Here is a 24,290-nt window from a genome sequence, read left to right as displayed (position 1 = left end):
TATTATTATTATTATTATTATTGTTGTTGTTGTTGTTGTTGTTGATAGTAGAGACACTTCCAAAATAAAATACAAAATTTTTTATTGCTTGTATAATTTATTTCAATGGCATATTGTGCAATAATTTATTTCTTAATGTATGTCTTCAACTTTTGTTGTTATGATTATAATTTTCATTATTTGTCATTGTTATTAGAATCATTTCAGTGGCTGTGAACTTTTATTGTGAAAGTTGATTTCAGCGCCTCAGCTTGAGCAGCTTTGTGGTTTCTCCTCTCTGAGGTTTGAGAACCGGACCCGGTCCAGGACTTTCCTCTGTGTTCAGCCTAGCATCCAGAGCTGCTGCTGCTGGTTCTCTTGTTTAAACTCAGAACCAACAACCAACGGACCAGCCGAGCAAAAACACATCAGAGTCAAAACATTCGACTTCAGGAGATCTTTGAACAGGTAAGCAGGTAAAACTTCTTTCACTGGATTCATTGGGATGAAACATATCTTTAAGCAAGAGTTGCACCAAACTGCTGCACATGAAAAAGGTAAGAGTAATAACATTATGTTTGGAAATAAAAAAATGTTTGTAGTCTGCAATGGTTATAATCCATACTTTAATATAATTATCATTATTTTTAACATTTTGTGCTTCTGGTCAAAAGTATTTCTGTGGTTTTTTGCAGCTTTTTTCACCTATTTTCTGTTCAGTTTCCAACTTTTTCAGTGTCTAACTTTTGACATAAAAAACATTTAGGCACAAATCATTGTTAGACCAAAATATGTCTGACTAATTAAAATAAAATACATATATCTTTATGCTCTCTGCCACGATTCAAAAATTCAAGATATTCCAATCTCTATTGTCAAAATACAGAAAATCCTTTCAGTTTGACAGAAAATCCAACATGGGATTCTTAAAAAGCTGCAGCCTTCAGACCCAGGATGGATTTGATGCCTGATCCTCTTTCTTTTGTTACTGCAGACAAACCGGACATAAAAACATAATCATTAGAGCAAAATTAGACCAAAATAAATAACTCTAAATCTTTTTCCAACTCCAAAGAAAAGTATATCTGTGGTTTAACTGAAAAATAAAAAGTCAGAATGAATAAAATAAAACAAGTTTACCTAAATGCACCTCAAATATCTTTTTATTCTTTAAGATCTTGTTTTGGTGGGACAAGATAAATGTTACATGATGACAGGAAAAAAGTGTAAAAATCACTTTATCTTGGTCTCATTTTGTACTGCATTGATTCTATTTCCTTCTGTTTAAAGTCAGGAGCTGCAATAGAAGCAATAATGTAAAAGAAAAAAACCCATTCCAAAATCCCCATAAATAAATGCAGCAAATATTAAATAAATGAATAAATATTTGAACAAATTTGTATGACAGAGGCTTAAAAATCATGAAAAGGAGTAAATTTCTGCCAAAAACTGGGAAATGTTGATATTAACATATAGAAATTTTCTACAAAAAAACTTGAAAAGTTCTATTTTGACTTTTGGAAATTTTCTGAGTTTAAAAAGTCAAAAATCTTCAACTTTTCAAAGTCATGAATTTACTTGTTTTTTCTAGAAAATGTCTGAGATTCATCTAAAAATATCCTAGTTTTTTTTTTAGATTTTTTTTTACTTTTGAAACTCAAAAATGTTCTTGACAATGTCTGAAACTAGTCAATTTTTTTGTTGCCAAAATTAAAAAATGTTTTGCAAAAAATAAAATTTTAGTCCTTATTTTTCTATCAATGGACTTAATACACTATTATAAATTCTTGACTCATCTTACATACAAAAGAAAAACATAATTAATTTATCTGTATGAGAAATAAAAAAGAGAGAAATGTTTATTATAAAGGTTGCAGAAACAAACTTTTTAACAGTAAAATTGTAAATTCTACATGGGGGGAATTGTAAATAGATTAAAAAACAAATTTCTGCCAAAAAGCTCAGAAATTTTTAGGTTAAACTTAAAAAAGTTCTACACAATATTTGGATATTTTATTTTAGTTTTTGGAAATTTTCTGAGTTTCAAATGTCAAAAATCTTTGATTTTTGAAACTCAGAAATTTCCACCTTTTTTCTAGAAAATTTCTGATTTTAGTCTCAAAATTTCTTTTTTTCTGGAAAATTTTTCTTCTTTGTTTTTTTCTTTCTATATACATTGACCAACCCATTGTACAACTTATTTAATTTTAAAACTTTTGCAACCAACATTTGTTTTTTAGCATTCTCACACATATAATTTTTTTTTTTTGCATGTTAAAAATGAGTCAAAAAATGGTGAATAGTAGAAAAAGTGGCAGGTTTTAGTCATTTTCAGTATTTTTTTTTCCATAGTTCCAGCGTTTAAACAAACGGATTTAACACTGTTTATGTCTGTTACACTGGAAACTAATGTGACATAAATGAAACGCCTCGTACCAAATCCTGCTCTCAACAGGAAAAAGGTGTCACTTAAAAAGGATCAGTCTGCCTCCTTCGTATGTCACGTTTTCCCTGTCCTGCCGCCTGAATGTGGGCAGTGTTGGGACGTGACGGAAATGTTCCGGGAGAAAAGTGGAACATACATGCTGCTGTTTGCAGAGGCCTGGTGTCGTCACTACGGTTAAATCAGGGGTATTATGCAGGGGTGTACTGACAAAACATATTGTGATCAAACTCCCAAAAGATGTCTAAAGTTTTGTTTATTTTTATTTATTAACTTTCCATCTCTATGCACCTGATTTTATATACAATATTAATATTAGTGTTAATACGTAATAAGATATTCTTTTCTTTCCACCATTTTAAGGTAAAATATGTTAAAGTGGACCGTGCTCCTGTCTTTATGTTTAAGTATCTCCTCTGCAACATTTGACTATCTTTATGAGCAGAGATCCTTCATGGGTAAGAAATCTATTTTTGTATTTCTGTGTTTTTAACTTTCATATTTATTTTCACGTTTAAGACATTTCACATAAATTTTTCTGTCTTTTTTTGTGATTCTGGGACAGATCCAGAGGACATTCTGACTGTGAGAATTCCTCTGGAGGGCTTACAGCGCCCTCTGCTGGGAGAAACTCTGCTACTGCCGTGCTACTTTCAGGTCACATTTCAATCTTTTTGGTTTCTGGATTTTAATCTGCTTTAAAGACTATTCAGTGCATGTTAGTGTGGCTATTGCCTTCATACGCAATTTCATCTCTGAGTTTTGAAATATGACGTCGATTTTCTGCGCTGTTTTAGAATCATACCTGTAGTTTCAGCAATGGCAGTGGAGGAAGTGAACGAAGCTGTTCAGAGCATGTTAGCCACGCTTTCATATGTTGAATTAACATCTGCAGCCATCTTGTTTGGCTTGGCTCTTCTCTCTTTGCACTGGAGGATGGTTGTTTATAGTTCAGAACTAGAACGTGCCAGAGGAACTATGCATCCTGTCTGGTCATTCTGGAGGACCCCCAGATTGACTGGGATCCCCGGTCACCAGAGTAGAGTTTAAAGGAAATTGAGGACTGGGATCCCCCAGAATGACTATCACTGAAGAAATTGGATGACTCAGTTTTCTTTGAGAATGTGCTGCTTTGACTCGATCATAGATAACAAGAAGACACCGGATGACGAATTAGTACAGACTTTGATTGTATTTCTTTTTTAAAAGTTGTACTGGCTCTTGGACAGTGGTCAGCCAGGAAAGTAGCCCAAGAGGGCCAGGACTTGAACCTGTAATGGCCACGTTGGGCTGCACACTCTGCCCCTGCGCCACTGTGGCAGCCCAATCTTGGATTTTCTTTTTTCATATCAAGTAAACCCCTATTTGTCCATTTGTAGGACCACTCTGTTGAAGATTCTGGTTCTCCCCCCGTCACTCCCCTTTCCCACCGTATCAAATGGAGCTACGTCACAAACGAAAAGGCGACTACCATCCTTGTGGCTTTGGAGGGACAGGTCCGCATCAACGAAAGTTATCTGGACAGAGTTCAGCTGCAGAGCTACCCCCAGACTCCAACAGATGCCAGCATCAAAATATCGGAGCTACGTTCCAGTGACACAGGAGTGTATCGCTGTGAAGTTCAGATTGGCATTGAGGATGCCTATGACGTTGTGCATGTCCTTGTTCAAGGTACTCAAATTTAATCAAGTCAGTCATAATTCACCTTAAAGAATTAGTATATAGCAACAATAAATCCCTCCACTGGCCTCCTGTTTGTGTGTTGGTCTTAGACTGAGTACACCTGAAGTTTTTTTTTAACAGACATGCTTCTCAGAGAACAGCTTACTCTGTGTTCCCAGGGCCAAACCTTAACAAAGGGAGGCAGTTTTTAGTTTCCATATTCTTCATCTCTGTAGCCAATTGTGACAACACCTGAGATAAGCAGAAACTGTTGACTCCTTCAAATTAGAACAAAAAGCTTCCATTGTTTTTACTGTTAATGCATTTAGAGTTTCCTTGTATGAATGATGCTGTACATTATATATTTACCCTGCCTTGACTGTTTTAGGTATCGTGTTCCACTACCGGCCCTTTATGGGTCGCTACACTTTGACTTTTGAGAAAGCGAAGGCAGCATGTGCCCAGAACAGTGCAGTTATTGCTACTCCAGAGCAGCTTCAAGCAGCATTCGAAGATGGTTTCCACCAGTGCGACGCAGGCTGGTTGTCTGATCAAACAGTGCGGTGAGTTAGTCAAGCAACTAGCAACAGCTGCTCTTTTATCCAAATCTGGGATGCTGTGACACATTTTGTTTGTATTTTATCACATTTGCCAGATTCAATAGACACAGACGTCTGCAAAAAAGTGAACTAATTGGGGCCTATCAAAATCTAAAGCACATAACATATAAACCTTTTCTTGAAAGAGAAGGGTGGCATTTGAAGATATAACTGTTGAAATGTTGAGCAGCAAGTATGAAATCATTTTTTTTCTCCAACTACAGGTACCCAATCCACAAGTCTCGTATGAACTGCTATGGTGACAAAGAGGAACTCCCTGGGGTCAGGACGTATGGCATGAGAGATCTCAATGAGACATATGATGTTTACTGCTTTGCAGATAGGATGCCAGGTACATAGTCTTGGTCCATGTAGTTTATTACCGTTTTTCCCCAACAGTTTCTCAAACAAAACTTCCTTTTCTGCAACAGGCAGAGTTTTTCACAGCACCTCTGCAGGAAAGTTCACCTTCTCTGAGGCTGCGCTGGCGTGCTCCTACCAAGGAGCTCGGCTAGCCACCACAGGTCAGCTGTACCTTGCATGGCAGGGGGGTATGGACATCTGCAATGCCGGCTGGCTGAGAGATGGGAGTGTCCGCTACCCCATCAATATTCGACGGCCACAATGCGGAGGGGGTCTGCTAGGGGTGCGAACAGTTTATCTCCACACAAACCAAACAGGATACCCACTTCCTGATTCTCGCTATGATGCCTTCTGTTACACAGGTATACCAAGACTCTCACAAGATGGATCTATTGAAATTATTGTTACTTTGGAATATTACTTCGTATACAAAGAGGTCAGAATACAGCAATGCTTATTATATAGGGATACCTTCATGTGCACAAAAACACAACACAGGCTTTTCATTGTCATTTCTGTAACAAAACATATCCAAATTGGTGAAATTTGGATATGCAAGGAATGCTTGGAAAAAGCATTAATTTTTCCTGGTGGGAAAAGGGAATGCTCTTTCTGTTTTCACAAGATGGAAAACCGTATCCAGACAATGCTAATCAGATACAGTTGAATACCATGGCTATAAAGCAGTAGGTTAAAGACATTGCTGGTCCGAAGCAATGACCTTAGAGACCTTAGAGAAGCAACTGCTAGTGCCCATATATATAGCAAAGGCTTATGGCCATTTCCTGAGTGTTAGATGTCCATCTGTTTAAGATGAGAAAGATTAACAAACAGAAAACATTGAAGGCAGCTACCGATCTTCCTTCAAGTGAATGTACCAACAGATTTGCTCCAATGTCTGGCTGTGCAATGCTAAGATAAATTACAAATCCCCAACAACCGCCTCCAAGAATCTTCAGGCCCCAGGTTGAATGTTGGGTTAATTATGGCTTGTTTGGAAGGAACAGTGAAATGAAGACCCCAATAGCACTAGAAGGACTAGGAAACAACTTTATTTGAAGACTAAGACGTTTCAGCTTGTAAACTTCATCTTTGGTAGTTGAAACTTACGTTGTGTCTTTTTCTATATTGGAGTGGTTCAATGAATGTTTGCCTTGGACTTGTGTCTTTAAACCAATGTTTCTGTTGTATTGGGTGTGCATCAGTAGTAGTGGAAGTTTTGGTGGCTGAATTATAACTGTCTTTGGACCAGAGATATACAAATCACTTCCCATAGTCCTTCTCATCTCTTAGGACATGTTGTGCCGGTATGTTAATATAGTTGTTTTCTAGTCATTCGAGTGTTGATGAGCCTTCATTTCACCAATCCTTTGACCCTACCCATGCACTTTGGGAGTTGGTGAAATTGTGCCTGAGACATTTTGGATACCTTCGCTTGGAAAGGATTCTAAAAATTAAAAGGGGAGAGTGCATTAGGTTTGCAAAGTTATATCTATAAAATCCTGGGGACAGCTAAAACTAAAGTAGCGTTGCTACTTGATCATGTATTAGTCTACATGCCAAAGTATTGTAGCGTTAAATGTGAGTCCATTGGTCTAACAGCCAAAACTTGGTACAGACTGGAGCCTCAACAGGAGCATGAGTCCAAACATGGCCTCAAATCTTCAATACACTGAAGTTGTTGCAATAGTCTAGCCAATGTACAGACATCAACCATCAATCAGACTTTGCAGAAATGAATATCTGTAAACTTCATTAATCTAAATCAATGCTGTAAAGAAGATAATGTCTCCACATTGGTGAGAAACTGATGAAATAATACACAAAGACTTAGTTCCCAAACTCCCTTCACAGTTACACTTTTTGTTTATGCACATTTGGTTAGATCATAGCCTAGATTTATGTTGATGAATATTTCCATTTCAGAGCAACCGTTTCTCACAGAGATATAGTCAGGAAGCAAAGGCTAAAATAACCTATTTGGCTTCACATGCGTCACTGCTTGGAATGGAAACCGGCTGATTTACCAAACATGGGTAAAACAAGCACCAGTTATCAGAACTGTGTTTGCAGTGGTGAAGATTGTGTCTTTAACCCAACACCATGACACAAATTCAAAACTATATGAGCTCAGCTGCTCTAATTTTAAAGTAGACAGGCCCTGGAAGTGCTATGGACCCAGACAGAGCTCTGGTGTAGTGTAACAACAACATGCCTCTGGGATTATTGCCAATAATGCTTGGCCTCTACTGAAGCTGACAGATATTTGGGTAATAGATAACTATATTAAAACTGACTGTTCTGTGCTGCAGGAGCTGCTTGGTTGCTTTTAAATGCTTTATAACTTTCAGTCAATGTGTTTAGTATGATTTTTACTGAGATTGTTCTGAGATCTTGCCTGATTCGTTCCTGTTTGGTTACTTTTTGTTTCCCCATGTTATCTTCAGATTCCCCTGATGATGAGGGTTCAGGCACAGATGAGGGGAGTGGTGCTGTGACTGTTACCACAGTGACGAAGAGTCCAGAGGTGTTCTTCAGCAAGACGACCACAGAGAGCGAAGCAGTTGGAGAGGTGGAGACCCAGCAGCCATTTGATCTGAGCTACACCAACAGCGAGAACCCCAACAAGCTGCCTCTTCCTCAGCCAACAAACTTCACAGATTTCACCTTTGACCTTATTGAGGCCGTCACCAACCAGCCGGCTGTACAAAGGGAGCCCAGCAAAACCTCTGTCATCTCTCCAGCAGGTCAGCAATCAAACTGTTGACTCTTGGATAATAACTGCAGCTCAAAAACCACCATCCAGACTAGCTCTTTCCTTCCCAGCACCCAAACTTTCCAACAATTCCTTAAAGTGGTCCAAGAATAATTAACATTCTCTCTAAAGGGTTTAATATCTGCTGCAATAGAAAACAAACTGAGTGATAAGTCAGATAGAGTGTAAAGAAACAAATGTATAAGAACTTCAGAAACTATAAGCAGTGGTTGGCTCACTTCCGCTAAGCCACTAATAGCTAAACTAATATTTAGTTTAGTGCTTTTGCTAATTTTAAAAATGTTTAGTGCACTTACTGCTAAACAAGAAACATACAGGAACAAAACAAAACTGTAAAGAACAAGATATAATCATAAATACAATATCTAAGAGCATTGTAAAACATGCAAATGGTAGATTGTCTTTACTTGTATAGCACTTTATCAAGTCGAGAGGAGCCCACAGTCATACATTCAGTCATTCACCCATTCACATGCTGATGGTGGTGAGCTACATTGTAGCTACAGCTGCCCTGGAGCAGTCTGACAGAAGTGACAGTGCCATGCACCTGCACCACCAGGACCTCTTGCAATCATCAGCAGATACGTTTCTTGCCCAAGGGCACAACAAGAGAGACAAACACAGACGGAGTTTGAACTACAGCTTGTAGTTCTACAGTCAAGACTGTAAAATCTAATGATGTTATCAAATTAGCAAAATGAGAACCAGACATAGCAATACTCAACAATTACAAAGCTGAAACCATGAATTAAACTTCTGTTCCAAAGAACCACTTCCTGAAATCTAGCCATAGGATAGGTGTCCCACAACATTTGACCCTAATTTGACCCTAATTTGACCCTTATGATGATGATACACTGTGTTATAGTAGCTACATGTTGTGCCAATGTCACATGATGGATATCAACCTGATTTAATTTAGTGCCTTAACATTAGCTCCCACTAAATACTGTGTTGGTACAGCATTTAAGCGTTGGAGTTTGTGCTAGTAGTGTTTTAGTTATCATTGCTCACCCTTGGTCAAGAAGACCAATGGTTTGAAATATTACTAAGGTCAGGCTGCCTAGGAGATATGTTAGAGATGTAGTGAGGAAACTGGTGGCTCTAGCTTCTCTTTCCTTTAAACTGTAGGCGTGGTCTTCCATTACCGCTCACCCACTGGCCGTTATGCTCTCACATTCGTCGAGGCTCAGTTGGCCTGCCAGGGTGTCAGAGGCTCCATGGCCACACCACAGCAGCTGCAGCAAGCATACGAGGACGGATACCATCAATGTGATGCAGGTTGGCTTCTGGACCAGACTGTGAGGTAAATCCTAAAAATAGGTTTTTGAATTTCTAGACGCAAATACTTTCTAAAATGTAATTTGCTTCTGTATAGGTATCCTATCGTGTTTCCTCGAGAAAAATGTGCTGGAGATCTTGGAGATCAACCTGGAGTTCGGACGTATGGCCTCAGACCAGCAGAGGAGAGATACGATGTTTACTGCTACACCGAGGAGATCAAAGGTGACTAATGTCAGTCTTACCTGGTAAGTTCTAATTCCAAGTAGGTTGTATAACCGAAGGTTTTCACTGCACAGGAGAGGTTTTTCATGTGGGATCTGCTGAGGGTTTCACCTACGACGAGGCTGCTTCTGCCTGTGAAAACCACAGTGCGGTTCTGGCCTCCACTGGAGAGCTCTATGCAGCCTGGAAACTGGGCTTGGACAAGTGCCGAGCAGGCTGGCTACTGGACCGCAGCGTTCGCTACTCCGTCAACAGCCCCCGTCCTGGGTGTGGAGGAGAGAAATCAGGGGTGCACACATTGTACTCTCCTCCAAACCAAACACATTACCCTGAACCTGATGCCAGATTTGATGCATACTGTATAAGAGGTAGACATCGACATGTTTTGGCTCAATATTTATTAAAGTGGGATATTTGTTATTTTCTTTTACTGATTTATCATTGCTGTTGGCTTTCTGTCTGAATCAAATGAAACTGAACTGAACATCACAGACATCCAGAAGGCTCTATCTAACCACACATCGGATACTGACTTATTAAGGCCTGGTAAGTTCAAATAATAGGTAGATTTTGGGAGTTTTACCCATGAATGTTAACATGTTTGCTTCACATCTTTTTTTTTTAGATGATTTCTTCATCGTTCCTCCCATCCCCATGGAGATTTCAAGTTCTGGCTCTGGTTCAGCAGACTTTGATTCAGGCAATGCAGGAGATAATTCTGGAGTACAATTTAACTCTGGAGATCAGTCTGGTTCTGGAGACCAGGTTAACTCTGGAGATCAGTCTGGATCTGGAGACCAGGTAAACTCTGGAGATCGGTCTGGTTCTGGAGATCAGTCTGGATCCGGAGACCAGGTTAACTCTGGAGATCAGTCTGGTTCTGGAGATCAGTCTGGTTCTGGAGACCAGGTTAACTCTGGAGATCAGTCTGGTTCTGGAGACCAGGTTACCTCTGGATATATATCTGGTTCTGGAGGCAAAATCCCCTTTGGAGACCAAGCTGGGTATACAGAGACTGTGGTGACCAGTGGAGGATCTGGTTTGGCCAGTGCATCTGGTTCGGGGTCAGGACCCAGAGTTGTTTCCTCTGGACCCTGCATTGCAGCAGTAGAGGGCTCAACGTTAGGAGAACCTCAAGAGGCTGGAGAAGGAAGCACAGACGTTCTTATATTCCCTTTGTCTGCAGCTGATTCTGGGAAGCTCAGTGGAAGTGGAGTTATGTCCGGGTCTGGATCTGGATTTGATGCTGGACATCTCACTGGCACGGGTCTTATCTTGGACCAAGAGTTGTCAGGTTTTAGTGGTTTTCTATCTGGATCTTCATCTGGAAATGGACTATCTGAAGACATTTCTGGAAGTGGAGATGCTCCAATCTTAATAATAGATGACAAACTAATTGATGCAAAGAAGGAATACAACCTTGATGGAGGTCCGTTAGATTTCAGTGGTTCTGGAAACTTTTATAAATCTGGGATTCTCAGTGGGTCAACCTCTGGAAGTGACTCCGAGTCTCTTACTGGTGTGACTTTTATGGGTTCAGGTTTCACTAAACTTATGGGGTCACCTTCTGGAGAACAAGAGGAAGCTTCTGGGGGTTTATTCTACAGCTCTGGACCAGAAAGTGGGGGTCAGATATCTGGATTTAGAATCTCAAGTTGCAGTTTTGATTCTAGAGCTGGAGGTTCTGGATCTGGTTTCTCTAAATCTGAAACGTCAACAACTAAAGGCGAGGAAGAGGGCAGTGCTATATTTTTCACTCAGGGTCTAATGACAGAAATACCTGAAGATGACAAGGTGCCTCTTCAGCTGGGAGAAAACTCAGGGGAGTACAGTGGAGAAACAAGTGGCAACAATGGTTTCTACTCCAGTGATGGAAACAAGGACTTATCTGAGGATAACACCTTCATGTCAGGGGTTTTGTCTTCTGGAGATTCTTCTGATCCACTGGTGGTGGTACAACCTGCTCCATCAGTTGACCCAGCACTAACAGAACCCACCATAAGAACAAATGAAGATGTTAATGGAACTGAACTGACACACAACTCCAGAGTTTATGTTTCGCCAGGTCCAGCAGTTGCCCCTGCAGGATTATCAGCTCCTCCTGCAGAAATCAAACCAGCTTTTGTACAAACACCAGCTGTCCTAGAAGGTAGGCTAACCTGATCTCTTCAGCTTCTCTCTCCATGATTGTCATTTTGCCTTTTTGAACAGTTGTTTTTCATCAGTTTGTACCTGGCTTTTTGGGGTGGAACTTGGTAACAATCATTTCGTGTCCACCACAGAGATGGCTCAGCTTGACAAATGATAATTTTCTTAAACATGCATATATTATATTATCAGCACATGCGGTGACATGAGACCAGTTTAAGGGTGTTTAGATTGATTAAAACAAGCTGTGAGATGAGTGATGACACAATTTCAAGTCCCTTGGATGAGTAAGAAAACGTCTTCAAGTGCCTTTGATGACAATGCGTCTTCAATATAACAAAAGAAGTTCAGTTTCCTTCATTTTAACTCTTAAGACCATAATGTCCTGCATGATTGAGAATACAGCCTTAACGTACGGTGACACATCTAATCAAAAAACAACTCTTAACTGATCTTTTCTATCTTTGAAGCTTCCAACCCATGTGAACCAAATCCTTGTGGCAATGCTTCATGCACAGTAGAGGAAGGGGTTGCTTTCTGCTTTGGTAAGCTTTACATTTATTCTCTTCTCAGTTTTCTGTTGTTTTGGTGGCTTTATTCATAAATGAATGTGTATGTTTGTTGTTAGCATGTTTTGTATTGTTTGTGCATGCTTGACTGTAAGGGTACTGTGACATTGCACCTCCCCACCAACCTCATCGTTGTTGTCTTGTCCTGGTGTGATTTGCATCAAATTTGCGTTTTCATGTGTTGTTTTTACGTTTTTGTGCAGAGTGTTTGTCAAACATGCATCAGCTCTGCTCTGGTGATGCTCCCCCTCCATGTAAAATATGGCACGTACATCTGTGTTGTTTTTTGGTCTGCTCTGCCTGCCTGCACTGCCTTTGCTCTGTCACTTTAAATTCATGCTGGCATTCTCGAACTTCTTTCGTCCAACTGGACTTGACAACTAATCTGTTGCAACTAAGAACGGATTCAAACATAAATATTCAAATTTCAACCTCTTTAATTTGGAGAAAAATATTAAAGTACTGGAATTTGCAATACTTTGGATCTGAAGTTGCAGCATCTACAATGTTTCAGTCTTTATTGAAGGTGTGGTAGTCTTTTATCACATCTCCAATTATCTCACCCTGTTACTGCCCTCAGCCCCCACTTAAACCGTAGTGTCAACTGCCCACCGTGTTTTCCAGAGGCAGAAGTGTGCCATCCCAACCCTTGTACCAACGGAGCCACCTGTGTGGAGAGTGCAGACTCTTTCAAATGCTTATGCCTGCCCAGCTACGGAGGGGAACGCTGTGAGATCGGTACGAGATCAGCTTCAGCTAATAAATACTAACAACGGCCAGTCAAAAACAACTACAGGAGGGTAAATCTGGGAAACTGCGTGGTGTGGTTCCCAGAGTAGAGTGAACGCTGTTTGGGAGTCGACTTTGTCTTTATCTTTGAGATTTTACTTTGTTTCCAGTAAAATTACAAAAACTGATAACTTTGAACACATCTGTTTTCATGTAAAGGTGAGTGTTTTGTATTCAGTATGTAGGATATGGTGTCCAGGCATTCTTCTGGTCATCTGACAATGTGTTAATAGTGGAGCGAATTTCTTGTTCAGCGCTTTTGCTAATAATATAAAATTAGCACATTTATCCTCCCCTGAGATAATTTTTGCAGACAAATTCTGAAATGTACTTGTCTGTTTGGCAAACTTTCAGTTGCATAAAGTTTGACATTTGTGTTTAGGTTTTTGGCGTCGACTGTTCAGATCTCCTCAGTTAGTTGGACGTTTGTCTCCAGGCTTGTCATGATTAGTAGGTTTGTAGGGCTGGTATAAATTAAATACTAATTTCTCAGAGAAATGTGTGCTGTATGAAAATAAAACCAATACTGTCCAAACAGTTTAACCTTTTAAGATATTAAATGCAAAAATAGTTTAATTGATTTTTTAAAATCAAATTACAGAAAGAAAGTAATTCAGATGTAGCAACAGGTTATTTAAAGTTTTTATCAACAAGAACAGTAAATTATTTGGAAGGTGTTTTTGCATTTTAGTATACAAGAACATATTTTCACACAAATGTGAAATAATTTGACACCAGCAAAACATTTAAAGACTCTTGCCTAAAGTTGCAAAAGACAAACGGAGGCTTTAAGTCCTGCGAGTTGCTTCATGGTTTCCTGTGTTTCGCGGCTGCAGAGGAGCAGCGATGTGAAGATGGCTGGACGAAGTTTCAGGGAAACTGCTACCTGCCCGTCTCTGACAGGGCGGAGTGGCTGGAGGCGGAGCAACGCTGTCGGCACCTGAACGCTCACCTGGTCAGCATCATCACACCAGAGGAGCAGCAGTTTGTCAGCGGTGAGCGACTCATCTGGAATCGGTTTGGAGATGTGAGAGGGAATGAAAATGATCCGAATGTGTTTGTTTTTCACAGCTAATGCGCAGGACTATCAGTGGATCGGCCTGAACGACAAAACCGTGCAGAACGATTTCCAGTGGACGGACGGCTCTCCACTGGTGAATACAGGCATCACACTGAGGGCTTAGTTTAGCTTTTCAGACGATTCATGTTAGGAACAAACTACTTTAATTTTATGAACGGAGAAATAAATAACTAAAATAATTCAAATTTACTGGAAAGAATTGCATAACTGTTAGGTCTAAATTACCTGAACACAGACATAAAGAAGAGACAAGAGTCAGAACTTAGTTTTTACCTGCATGGAGAAAACAGCCGAAACCCAGTTACAGATTTCGGCCTATGCTCTGAAGCTTCAACTGAGTCTTGCCCTGCTTTTAATAAAATTTAGGAACGCCCTAGTTACAGACAGTGTGCAAAGCGCAGCTGCACACTCAAATACACACAACTTAAACATACAACCTTCAAAAGCATATTTCATAAGATAAGGATGTCAGTTTGCAGTTATTCTGGGTCAAGACCACTGGAACGTCTGGTCCATGGTACCCCCCTCTTCACTCCTCAGCAGGCTGCTGCTCACAGTTCCCTGTGCTGCAAACACTCAAAGCACACCATTAAAATGTAAATACAAAGATACATAAATGAATGATAATGTAAGATAAAGGTAAACAAATGGGTGATAATAAACATATAAAATTATTCCAACAATAACTAACCCACAAGGCAGAACAAGTTCTATAAAGGCAGATATGTCAGCTATTAATGTGCAAAGAAAGTAAATATTTATTTAGCTAAATATTTAGTTCACAAACTAAATATTGAACTCAAAGTTAAACATTTATTTTGTTGTCTAAACATTTAGTTTTTAAGCTTCCAAAGTATTAAATTCGCAAACTAATTTTTTATTTCTTTGTGAACAAAATATTTAGCTTTTTAGTTCAATATTTAGTTTGGAACTCTGACATTTCTAAACGTATGAAAAACATGATGAAAGTAAAACCTACATAAAATTTCTCTCACAGGAAAAATGAACCAAAAATATTCCTGTTAATTTTTCACTGTTACTTTACCAACGGGACAAAATATCAAAAATAAAAATCAGAATGGCTGCAAAAGGTTCATAAAGAGATGAAATAATCAAAACGACATGCAGATTGCTACAAAGTGACAAGACAAGCTTAAGTAGAAAGTAATAAGAAAAAGAATGACCTAAAAATATATACATTTATAAAATATATAAAATAAAACACAAAGACCCGACCACCACACACACAACAAAAAAAAACAATTAGTGAAAACGAATCAACTGAACATATAAAAATAAAAGATACATATATAAAGATTTTAAAATACATAACTATTGGAAAATCAGGTTTAAATTCTTTTATTCTGTTAATTCCAAATTACTTGCTTCATAATCTCAAAGACGAATATCTGTCCAAATTTCGTCCCCTCTTTTTTTATTTATTTATTTTTATTTCTTAGCAATATGAGAACTGGAAGCTGAACCAGCCAGACAATTACCTCAACTTAGCAGAGGACTGCGTGGTTTTGATCTGGCATGAGAACGGAAAGTGGGACGACGTTCCCTGCAGGTACCACCTGCCGTTCACCTGCAAGAAGGGACCAGGTAAGTCCATCCAGGCCGCTGCACAAAGCTCAAAGCAGTACCTGACTCTGGCCACCAGGGGTCACAAAAAGCACAAAACAACAAAGTTACTGCTCCTTCCTAAGGCAAAGAGGAAATTCATTTCATTCATGCTGATTTAATTTTTGTTACAAAAAAACAAAAACCATCATCACTTTCTAAACAGTTTGTATAAATGTAAAATTTGAATAAGTAGACAAAAGTCAGACCTTTCATATAGTGGTAAGGCCTGATGTAGATTTGTTGAAGATGACAGAGTGTTAGAGATTCTGCAGATAGGAAAAAATAGGGTAAATTTCCACAAAATTTTAAAATTAGTCAAAGAAAGTTTCTAGAAAAAACTTTTGAGTTTGAGAAATTGAAAATTTGCCAGAAAAACTCAAATATTTAGATTTTTGAGATTAACTTGATGAATTTTGTAGAAAACTTGAAAAGATCAAAATTGTGCTAATAAAAAAAACTAGCAATTTTTAGATTCATGTCAAAATTTTCTGAAAACTTGAAAAGTTCTCAGTTTGAACATTTAAGATATGATAGAAAACTTATACATTTTATATTAATCTCAGAATATTTTCTAGAAAATGTTGAAATTTCAAAGTTTGAAATGTCAAAGCATTTCTAGAAAACATATTAAAATGTGAGATTAATCTCATAAATTTTCTTGAAAAAAAAATCTAAACATTGACAACAAAATTTTGTTTGAAATTTCAAAAAATTTCCCTGAACAAAACTTTTTTTTCTAGAAAATTTCTGAGCTTAATCTCAGTTACATTTTTTTCCAGCAAATTTTTGTCATTTTAAACTCTGAAATGTATATGTTTTTTCTAAAATATCTCTGACTTTTCAAACTTTTTGGTGGAAATGTACTTCTCTCCGTGTTTTTCTGTTTATAATTGTCTTGGCAAACCGTCGTGAATATGAGAAAACTACAGACAAAGACAAGAACGAAATGTAAATTTTCCTGAGATGATGCTGAACATGCAGGTCTGACGCCCCCTGGTGGCTGGGACCCCCTATCGCCTCGTTGTCCAACCAATAAAGTTTTAATTTTGACAGGAATCATTGACTCCGGAGGTTGTTTGTAAAGCCATGTATGTTCTGTTGTCTGCAGTGTTTTGCGGCGCTCCGCCTGCGGTGAAAAACACACGCATGTTTGGAAACCGGAGGTCGGAGTATCCGGTCAACTCCATCATCCGTTATCAGTGCAACCCAGGATTTAGACAGCGCCATCTACCTGTGGTCCGGTGCCAAGCTGACGGGAAGTGGGAGAAACCCAAAGTGGAGTGCACAGATGGTGAGCAGAAACCCTGTAATGTGTTTTACACACTTATTGAAGTATTTCTTCTTGAAAACAGTCATTTGCTATTATTATTTTTCTTCTTCTCTGCAGTAAAAGCCAGGAACAGAATAAAACTCAGGAGCAGCAGGAATTCACCAGTGAGCGAAAAAAACAAATAAAATTAATTAAAGTTTTTAAAAGCGAGAAAATTTTTTTCACATCATTTTTAATTGTTAGAATATAAATTAAAATGCTTGAATTTTCATTCTTTGGGTGCTACGTTGTGGTAGCACTTGTTTAAAACCCTCATCCCTTCTCACTAATATATTTAAATATTTACGCATGAATGTCCAATATTTCTTTTAGATCCCACTAATATGAATGTAGAGCGGATTCAGCTGAATGCTTTAGCTTCCAGGTTGTCGTTCCGGAGACAGAAATGACCATTTTTAGACAAAAGTCTATATTTAGAGACTTGCAGCAAACAGGAAGATTTTAGAGGACTTTAGAGTTTAAAGCAGCAGCTTATCATGTTGGTGGGATTTTTAACAGCATTTTTTCTGTTTTATCTGATCACCATCACCAATGCTGTGCAGTGCACAGATTTTTATAAATCACTGCTGTAAACCTCCAGGTTCCTTCACTTCATGTCGTTTGTGCTCGTGTGTTGCATCACTGTTGCCGTTTGTGGGGGCTGCGCCTCCGTTAAACATGTTGTCACCTGCTGCATAATCAAATAAAGATGCTGGAAACGTGCCTGTTGTTTGTAAAGGTCACTTTGTTTTCTGTTGTTTTCATCCCGCATCAAAGTTTCCACCAGTTTTAAGGAGATGGTTCAGATTTAAACTACAAACACCACAAGTCTTTGAGAATCTGCAGCTTTTTTACGGTGATTTTTTCTCATTTATCAGCACAAAAATATAATTATGTTTTCTTTTCCTGCCTGAGACCCGTCCTTGTTTCAGAGCATGAACTCACATCTTTCAAAAACAAATACATAAAGTTTTTTTGGAAACTTAACAGAGTTATTTAGGAAAAAATATTTTTTCTGCAAAACAAAATCTCAAACTCTTGATGCTAAACCTTTCTTATGTGTTACTGTTTTATTGTGTTTTTTTAATTTGAAATAGCATATTTTTTATTTCTGTTAAATCATTTTCTGATAATTATGAAGAAAATATTAAAGTACAGATAAACTGACTAAAATGACAACGTTAGCATTTTACTTCCTTTTAAAATACTTTAAATATTGAAACTAGTAGTACTTGCTGAATGTATTTCCCTAATGCAATGGTCTAGAATATCATTAAATATACCAACTCTATGTATATTTTCTTTGTTAAATCAAAAATGTTGTGCCATTTTAAATAAATAAACATTTTATTTATTTGTGACATTCAGCATGCTGCTGAGCACTATTCAAACTCTCCACTTATGGATAAATTTGGACATATAAACTTTACATTTTATATAAAAATAAGACCTGAATGTTTTCCTGAACAGTGGGAAAATATGGGAAACTAGAAATATGCTGGAATAGTTATTATTTTGAGCCATATAAAAGAAGAAAATGCATATTGCATCTCTAAATTGGTAAAAAACTAATAAAGAAAATATACATAAACTTATATACCAATATATACCTTAAATTACATACAATAAGGACATGTAATTGTCTGAATCATCAAATTCATCCAATAGTAAAATGTAAATATGTGTTGAAAGGAAAACAACTGATTCAACAAATTGTTATATGAGAATAAACCTAATTTTTGCTTCATTCTTGTGCAACATCATCTGTGTAACTCATTTCTGCTGCTAAAGTAAGAATTAAATCACCGTTTTGTGTGAGTGGAACAGCAGCGCCAGAGACTCCCTGATGTTTTTGGAAAGGATGACTAAACCACCTTCCACCTGTTTGTCTCAAAACGTTACGTGTTCCTGCAGCAGCAGGTGGAATAAGCAGACAGCTGCCTGACTCATAAGAATAATAAAAATATGGTGGATTTCTGTTTGTCTAACAGGAGGGGTTGGATTCAGCGTATCCTTCACTCTGAATGGACTTTTTTAAAAAGGATTTCCGGCTGTTAAAGGTCATGACAGGACAGGTGTGCAGCAGATTCATGGCAAGGTAAGATTTTGAAAAGATCAGAGAAATTACAGAAAATCCAAGAGCTCCAACTAAAACCTGACTTTGATTTATTGCTGCTAAATGTTGATAAGAGAAAAGTAAAAAAAAACGAACAACAAACATATAAAATAAATAAGTCAAATAAAACAAAATAACATTGTAATAAAAATTTTACAAATATTTTCCCCTTCAGATATAGAAATGAGTATCTGTCAGTTTGAAATAAACCGAATAAATTACTTATTCAGATTTAAAAAGTTTGAATTTTTGGGGGCTAATTTACTTATCATGATCATAAAAATGATAGTAAATGTGAATCCATCTATAAGAACTACCTCTAGATGGCGACTTTGTTGCATCTGTGGCCGTTTTTATTAGTTTAATTTACTAATGTGACCAAAATAATGCAGCTGGGGAGACCTAGAAGTGCTGACACGTATATGAAACATATTTTTTGTGAATGATTTTGTCAAAATTAACAGAATGTTGTCTTTTTTAAAAAAAATAACTTTTATGGCGAAAGAATCTAAATAAAATATAAAATGTGTTTATACTAATATATCTATATTTTTAGGACGATAACTTTATCAAGCAAGTACACTCACATTTGTTTGTAACGGCTGCGCGGAACTAAATAAAACAACCCATGTTTCCGACCGGACTTCCGCTGATTTGTTTTTCTTTGCTGGATAAGGATAGCTTTCCCAGAGTTAATTTTAACGGAGTGAACGGTGTTCTTTTAAAACAAACACCACTCGATTCAAGACACCGATCACATCTAGTGTATGTACAAACTCATTTGTTCCTAAGATGATTTTTTAAAACCGTTTTTCGGTCTAGAATATGAGCCGCTTATCCTAGGCTAACCCATGCTAAACTAGTATTATGTTCATTTCTATAAACTCCAATATTTAGTTTCACCGGCAGCTTTAGCGGTTCATAAAACGTTCCGATGTTTGTTGAATTGATTTCATGAATATTAGAAATCATAGGACCCTTCAAAATAAAAACGAGTTTAAACACATTTGAAATACGTTTAGCATCATATTAACAGGTTCATTTGTGTTGGTCAGCTGTGAGTTTCTCTGAGTTATGAGCTAAACTAAATGCAATCAACACAATAATAATGGATTATTTGTGTGTTCTGTTTAAACCCAGTGGAGGTCCAAATGTGCCACAATTCAATGAATAAATAAATCATTAAATTATAACTTAAATGCGTTCATTAATGAATAAATGTTCAATAATAAATAACTAATAGGGATTTTTTTGGTCTCCCAAAATACAAAGTAAAGTTAAGGAAAATCTTGTTACTAGAAATATATATTTTGTTTGAAGAAAAACAATGAATGTATAACTGTTTTACTATTTTTAGAATTATTTTATGGTTGTATGCTTTTGCAATTAGCGTTGCTCATTTCTATCCTGTAAGTATTATTGGCAATTTTTAAAAAATGGTATTTCTTCACTTAGATATTAAAACAGAATTGCAGAAAAAAAATGTGTTGTTTATTTTCAAAGATACCTCACTGCTTTAATGTTTGCAAGGACATATGAGAAAATATGGCTTTATTGTTTTTGTAATATACTGTAAATATAATACGGTGAAATTGGAAACTAATCTCTAATGGAAAAAAATTGGTTAGATAAATTTAAAACAGGAATTTGCACATCTTACTGTTCCCTTATGCTTGAAATTATCTGTATTTTAGAGTACGGGTGAATATGTTTTTTCTTCACAGACAAACCACAATCTTTGATCAAAATTTCCCTACAAACAAACTTAGCTATAAAGCAGAAATATTTAACAGTTCAGTTTGTCTGATTAAATTATTTAGGAAGTTAAAAGAAGTTTATGAAAATACAAGTGATGGAAAACAATAGACAGAATGAGTTTTATTGATGGTTATATGGCTTCTTTCTGTTTGTGGTTCAGTTACATGTTTACTCACCCTTAATTTAGATATGTGCTTCAGTTTTGGGTCTCATCATCTTATATTTTGACAATCAAAGTCAACATATTTAATTTGAGTTATTTACCACCAGCTCCTTTGTTGTGGGAAAGTAAATATTTACCAAAGAATTTCAGCAGTTGACTAAAGTCTATCATCAATAACAGTTAAATACATTTTGCTGTAAACTGTGACAAAGCACTGAAGTTAGCAAAGCGCTGGAGCCACATGCCAGAGTTGAAAATAACCAACTGAAGTTGACAATGTTTATTTAAGTTAAATCTAATTTAGTAAGTCAAGATTTTGTTTGTTGTTCATGTTGGTCTGGATTTGAACTAATAATGATCTTGAAAAGAGTTTAAAAAAACTTGGGTTAAACTTAATGAAAGAATTTTAATCATTCTAAAATGTGTTTTTATTGTTTTTTTCAAATCACAAAAACAGATATGATGAGGACATGATGCACAAACTCAGAAGCTGTGAACTTATTGGTCTTCGTTCTAAGAATAATCCAGGCAGCTCAGGTCTGATCCTCCTGTCTTTCTCTCTCTGCTCTGAAGGAAAGTCTGATTAGGAATTTCACGCTTTGGTTTTTACTGAGGAGCTGAGCTTCAAAGCCGCTGAAATCCCGATAGGTGGCAATAATCTGCTCCGGTTGTTATCCTGTTCCAACATGACAGGCTCAATCTTAGTTTGAATAATAATGAAAGTCTCTGGTACGTTTATTTCCCTCCCCAGGTGAATGGCCCGTCTTCTGCCTGATCTCGCCTCCTTCCTGTCCTCGGTTCTCCCCCGCGGCTTTGCTTTGGGCCCTTCGCTGCTGCGTGAAGGCAGCGTGGGGCTTTGGTGGGTCGGTCGCCCGCTGGAGGCCGGAGCCCCGCTGGGGACGGAGGGCGACGCACAGCGGGTCGCCAGGACGGGTTCAGACCCGCTGAGCAATTCCTCTGAAAACGACCAATCAGGAGCTGCTTGTTCTGAGGATGAGAAGGTGAAGCTTCCTCCTGAAACATATCCAAACTGTTTCTGTCATTCAGACAGCTGTCTCAAAACAACATTATTGTTTATCACAACAACTTCTATGACAATTTATCGTCCAGAAAACTTTATCCTGGCAGGCCTAACGCTGATAAATCAAAATCTTATAGTGATAAGAAATTTATAATAATGAAAGATAAACAATCAGATAAATGCCCACCCCCTAGTGGTAGCATATAGAAATTAAATAGGAGGAGTCCGAAGATTGAGCCTTGTGGTACCCCAGGTGTGATTTCTGCCCATTCTGATGAGAATTTACCTATTAAAACAAAAAGATTCATGTTCTTTTGGTAAAGTTTGAACCATTTAACCACTGGAACAGAGAGTCCTATCTGTATGTATGCTGCATTAAGTGTCTCTTGATCCAAATACTGTCACTTATCCTGCTGGTGTGACAGATTCTGCAGTAAATGTCCATAGATAAAAAATTACCAGACGTGTCAGTAGTGGTTCTGTGAAGGAGTTGCTGAAAGGGAACCACTTTCCTCCGATGGATGAAGCTGGAGTTTTTGCCCCTCTCCTTGAAATTTCCCTCATTCTTCAATTAATAGCCTCTGTTTCTAAAATCTGAAATCTTTGTGTCTGCAGCTGACGCCCATTAAGCTGCATCACATGAAGAGATTCGGTTTCATTCAGAGCTCCTTTCATGGATGCAATCCTTCACAGATTTTCTTCATAGTGAGCATATTTTAAGGCCTATAAATAAGAGAAGTAGTGAACACTCTGTATCAAAGATGCTGGTTATTGCCTGTCTGTTAAATGGCCTGAATCCTCCATGTCTGAGTGACTTTGAGACATCAGCTACTGTCAGCCTTGAAGTTCTTCATAATGGCGTCTCAGTCTGGTGCTGGTTTGCAGAAGGAACGAACTAACTGCGAGTCACTGCGCTCAATTAATCCCTGACCCCGTGGGATGATAACGAAATGGTCCTTGTAATTTTCACCAAATGTTCTGCTGAGAAATGTACGCAGAGATGCAGAGAGGCATGAAAAGATGCAGCAGTGATAGGTTTCAAGGACGCTCTGACAGGCGCTATTCAAAGCACAAACGATGTGGACAGCAAGTACTGCTGGTCATATTTATACTGATGCCTAATAGTCAGTCTAGGTGTGAAAAGTCATTAGACTAAAGAGATTAAAAGTACCAGATTTAATGTAGGAAAAGGAACGTTAAGAGAGAGAATCTTTGGGTCAGGCGTACTTTCTAAGGGAAATAATAAATGATTCTCATGGGAAGTCTCGGTTTGATTAAACTGGTGGATTTTGGTTTTAGTTGAAGTTTGACTTAAAATGCATGGACTAATTTTTTTGCATCTCTCTCAGCTGATGTCTAATTCTGGCAAGATTGGTTCTAGAAACCCGTTTAGGATGGGATTTATGGTGTTTAATCCACTCTCATCCAACTGCCTAGAAAGTCTGGTTTGTTTGAGGAGGTGTGAATGTGCAATCAAACTCTGGACCACATACCAACCTTGGTCTCGATTCGGTTGAAGTGAACTCTGAGGCCGGTTGAATGCATATGTGAACACCAAGCGGTCCGGGAATCACTCCAAAAGCTGGAAGCAGGCGCAGAGCATTCTGGGTAAATACAACCACAACAAATGTGGAAGTCTTTGCTATCAGGAGAAATGACTGGTGGAGTTTTGCCAAAGTCAAATCCTACAATCACTAAAATATAACCGTACTCCATTTTTGTTTGGAGTAAGTTGCGTTGGAGTCGTCTTCAGAGTGTCGTTTCTTTCAGTGGTTCTGGATACGGCGCCCCCACAGGTGAGGAGGGGAGCAGGTTTTTCAAAGGGTTTGACTCAGTGCAGTGAGAAAGAGAATGACAGCAGATGAAAATGTAAGAAATGTTTTCACTCGTGTCCCCAATTGAACCATGCGGAGCCCTCCAGGGGTCATGGGAATTTTTTTTCTTTTGCGTTCCCTCGCAATAATCTACTGATCAGTTCATGCAGCATAATTGAATACTGTAAGCCTTTCTTACGGTGGCCGCCATACTTTCTGCTTTAATACAAGGTTATGTAAGGTTTTTCCATGAATGTTAATATCTCCTTGTGAAATATCTGAAGTTTTATATTTTTTTCTTTAGTTAATACACCAGAAACCTACGATATAAACATAAACTTTCCGTAAGTAGGAAAGAAATAAAAATACATCCAAACTATTTGGACTATTTCTGAGTTATTATCGCAGGTAATGAGACAGTTTTGATTGCGTCTCTGTTGTGCTGGTTGTCTGAATGGTTAAAAGGGCCGTTCTCATGTTCAGTTCCATCTCAACCTTAACAGACATAAACATGCAGTAAATAAATCGATTTTCAATCAGTGTTTGGCACCAAAGAGTTAATGATAAT

General features: G+C 37.8%; 2 protein-coding genes across 6 annotated transcripts in view; both read left to right on the top strand.

Moving 5' to 3' along the window:
- The first annotated feature begins 298 nt into the window (after positions 1–298).
- On the top strand, positions 299–17,573 carry LOC116718587 (aggrecan core protein-like). 3 transcript variants are annotated; one of them, XM_032560703.1, is made up of 20 exons: positions 299–447; positions 2,786–2,880; positions 2,988–3,079; positions 3,802–4,093; positions 4,473–4,647; positions 4,908–5,035; positions 5,115–5,408; positions 7,494–7,793; positions 8,954–9,128; positions 9,201–9,328; positions 9,403–9,696; positions 9,821–9,874; positions 9,954–11,477; positions 11,947–12,021; positions 12,670–12,783; positions 13,671–13,829; positions 13,906–13,988; positions 15,376–15,520; positions 16,650–16,832; positions 16,929–17,573. In XM_032560703.1, the coding sequence occupies exons 2-20, from the start codon at positions 2,793–2,795 to the stop codon at positions 16,994–16,996; spliced, it is 4,371 nt and encodes a 1,456-aa protein (XP_032416594.1). In that variant the 5' UTR covers positions 299–447; positions 2,786–2,792; the 3' UTR covers positions 16,997–17,573. The 3 variants fall into 3 exon arrangements, with proteins under 3 accessions (XP_032416594.1, XP_032416595.1, XP_032416596.1); XM_032560704.1 differs by lacking the exon at positions 11,947–12,021; XM_032560705.1 differs by lacking the exon at positions 12,670–12,783.
- A 2,017-nt stretch (positions 17,574–19,590) lies between these two features.
- Positions 19,591–24,290, top strand: part of znf408 (zinc finger protein 408) — a 30,606-nt gene continuing 25,906 nt past the window's right edge. For 2 of the 3 annotated variants that reach the window (XR_004339151.1, XM_032561756.1), the window contains exons 1-2: positions 19,591–19,731; positions 21,639–21,888. Coding sequence is in view for 2 of the 3 variants with exons in the window: in XM_032561756.1 (XP_032417647.1) it covers positions 21,643–21,888 (246 nt within the window). In the remaining variant the exon portion in view is untranslated. The remainder of the gene's footprint in view (positions 19,732–21,638; positions 21,889–24,290) is intronic. The other variant, XM_032561755.1, reaches the window with a different exon arrangement.

Source organism: Xiphophorus hellerii, chromosome 4 (assembly GCF_003331165.1).
Source record: "Xiphophorus hellerii strain 12219 chromosome 4, Xiphophorus_hellerii-4.1, whole genome shotgun sequence".
Classification (NCBI taxonomy): domain Eukaryota; kingdom Metazoa; phylum Chordata; class Actinopteri; order Cyprinodontiformes; family Poeciliidae; genus Xiphophorus; species Xiphophorus hellerii.
The sequence above is the reverse complement of the archived record's forward strand: the minus strand, read 5'-3'. Positions and strand labels throughout refer to the sequence as shown.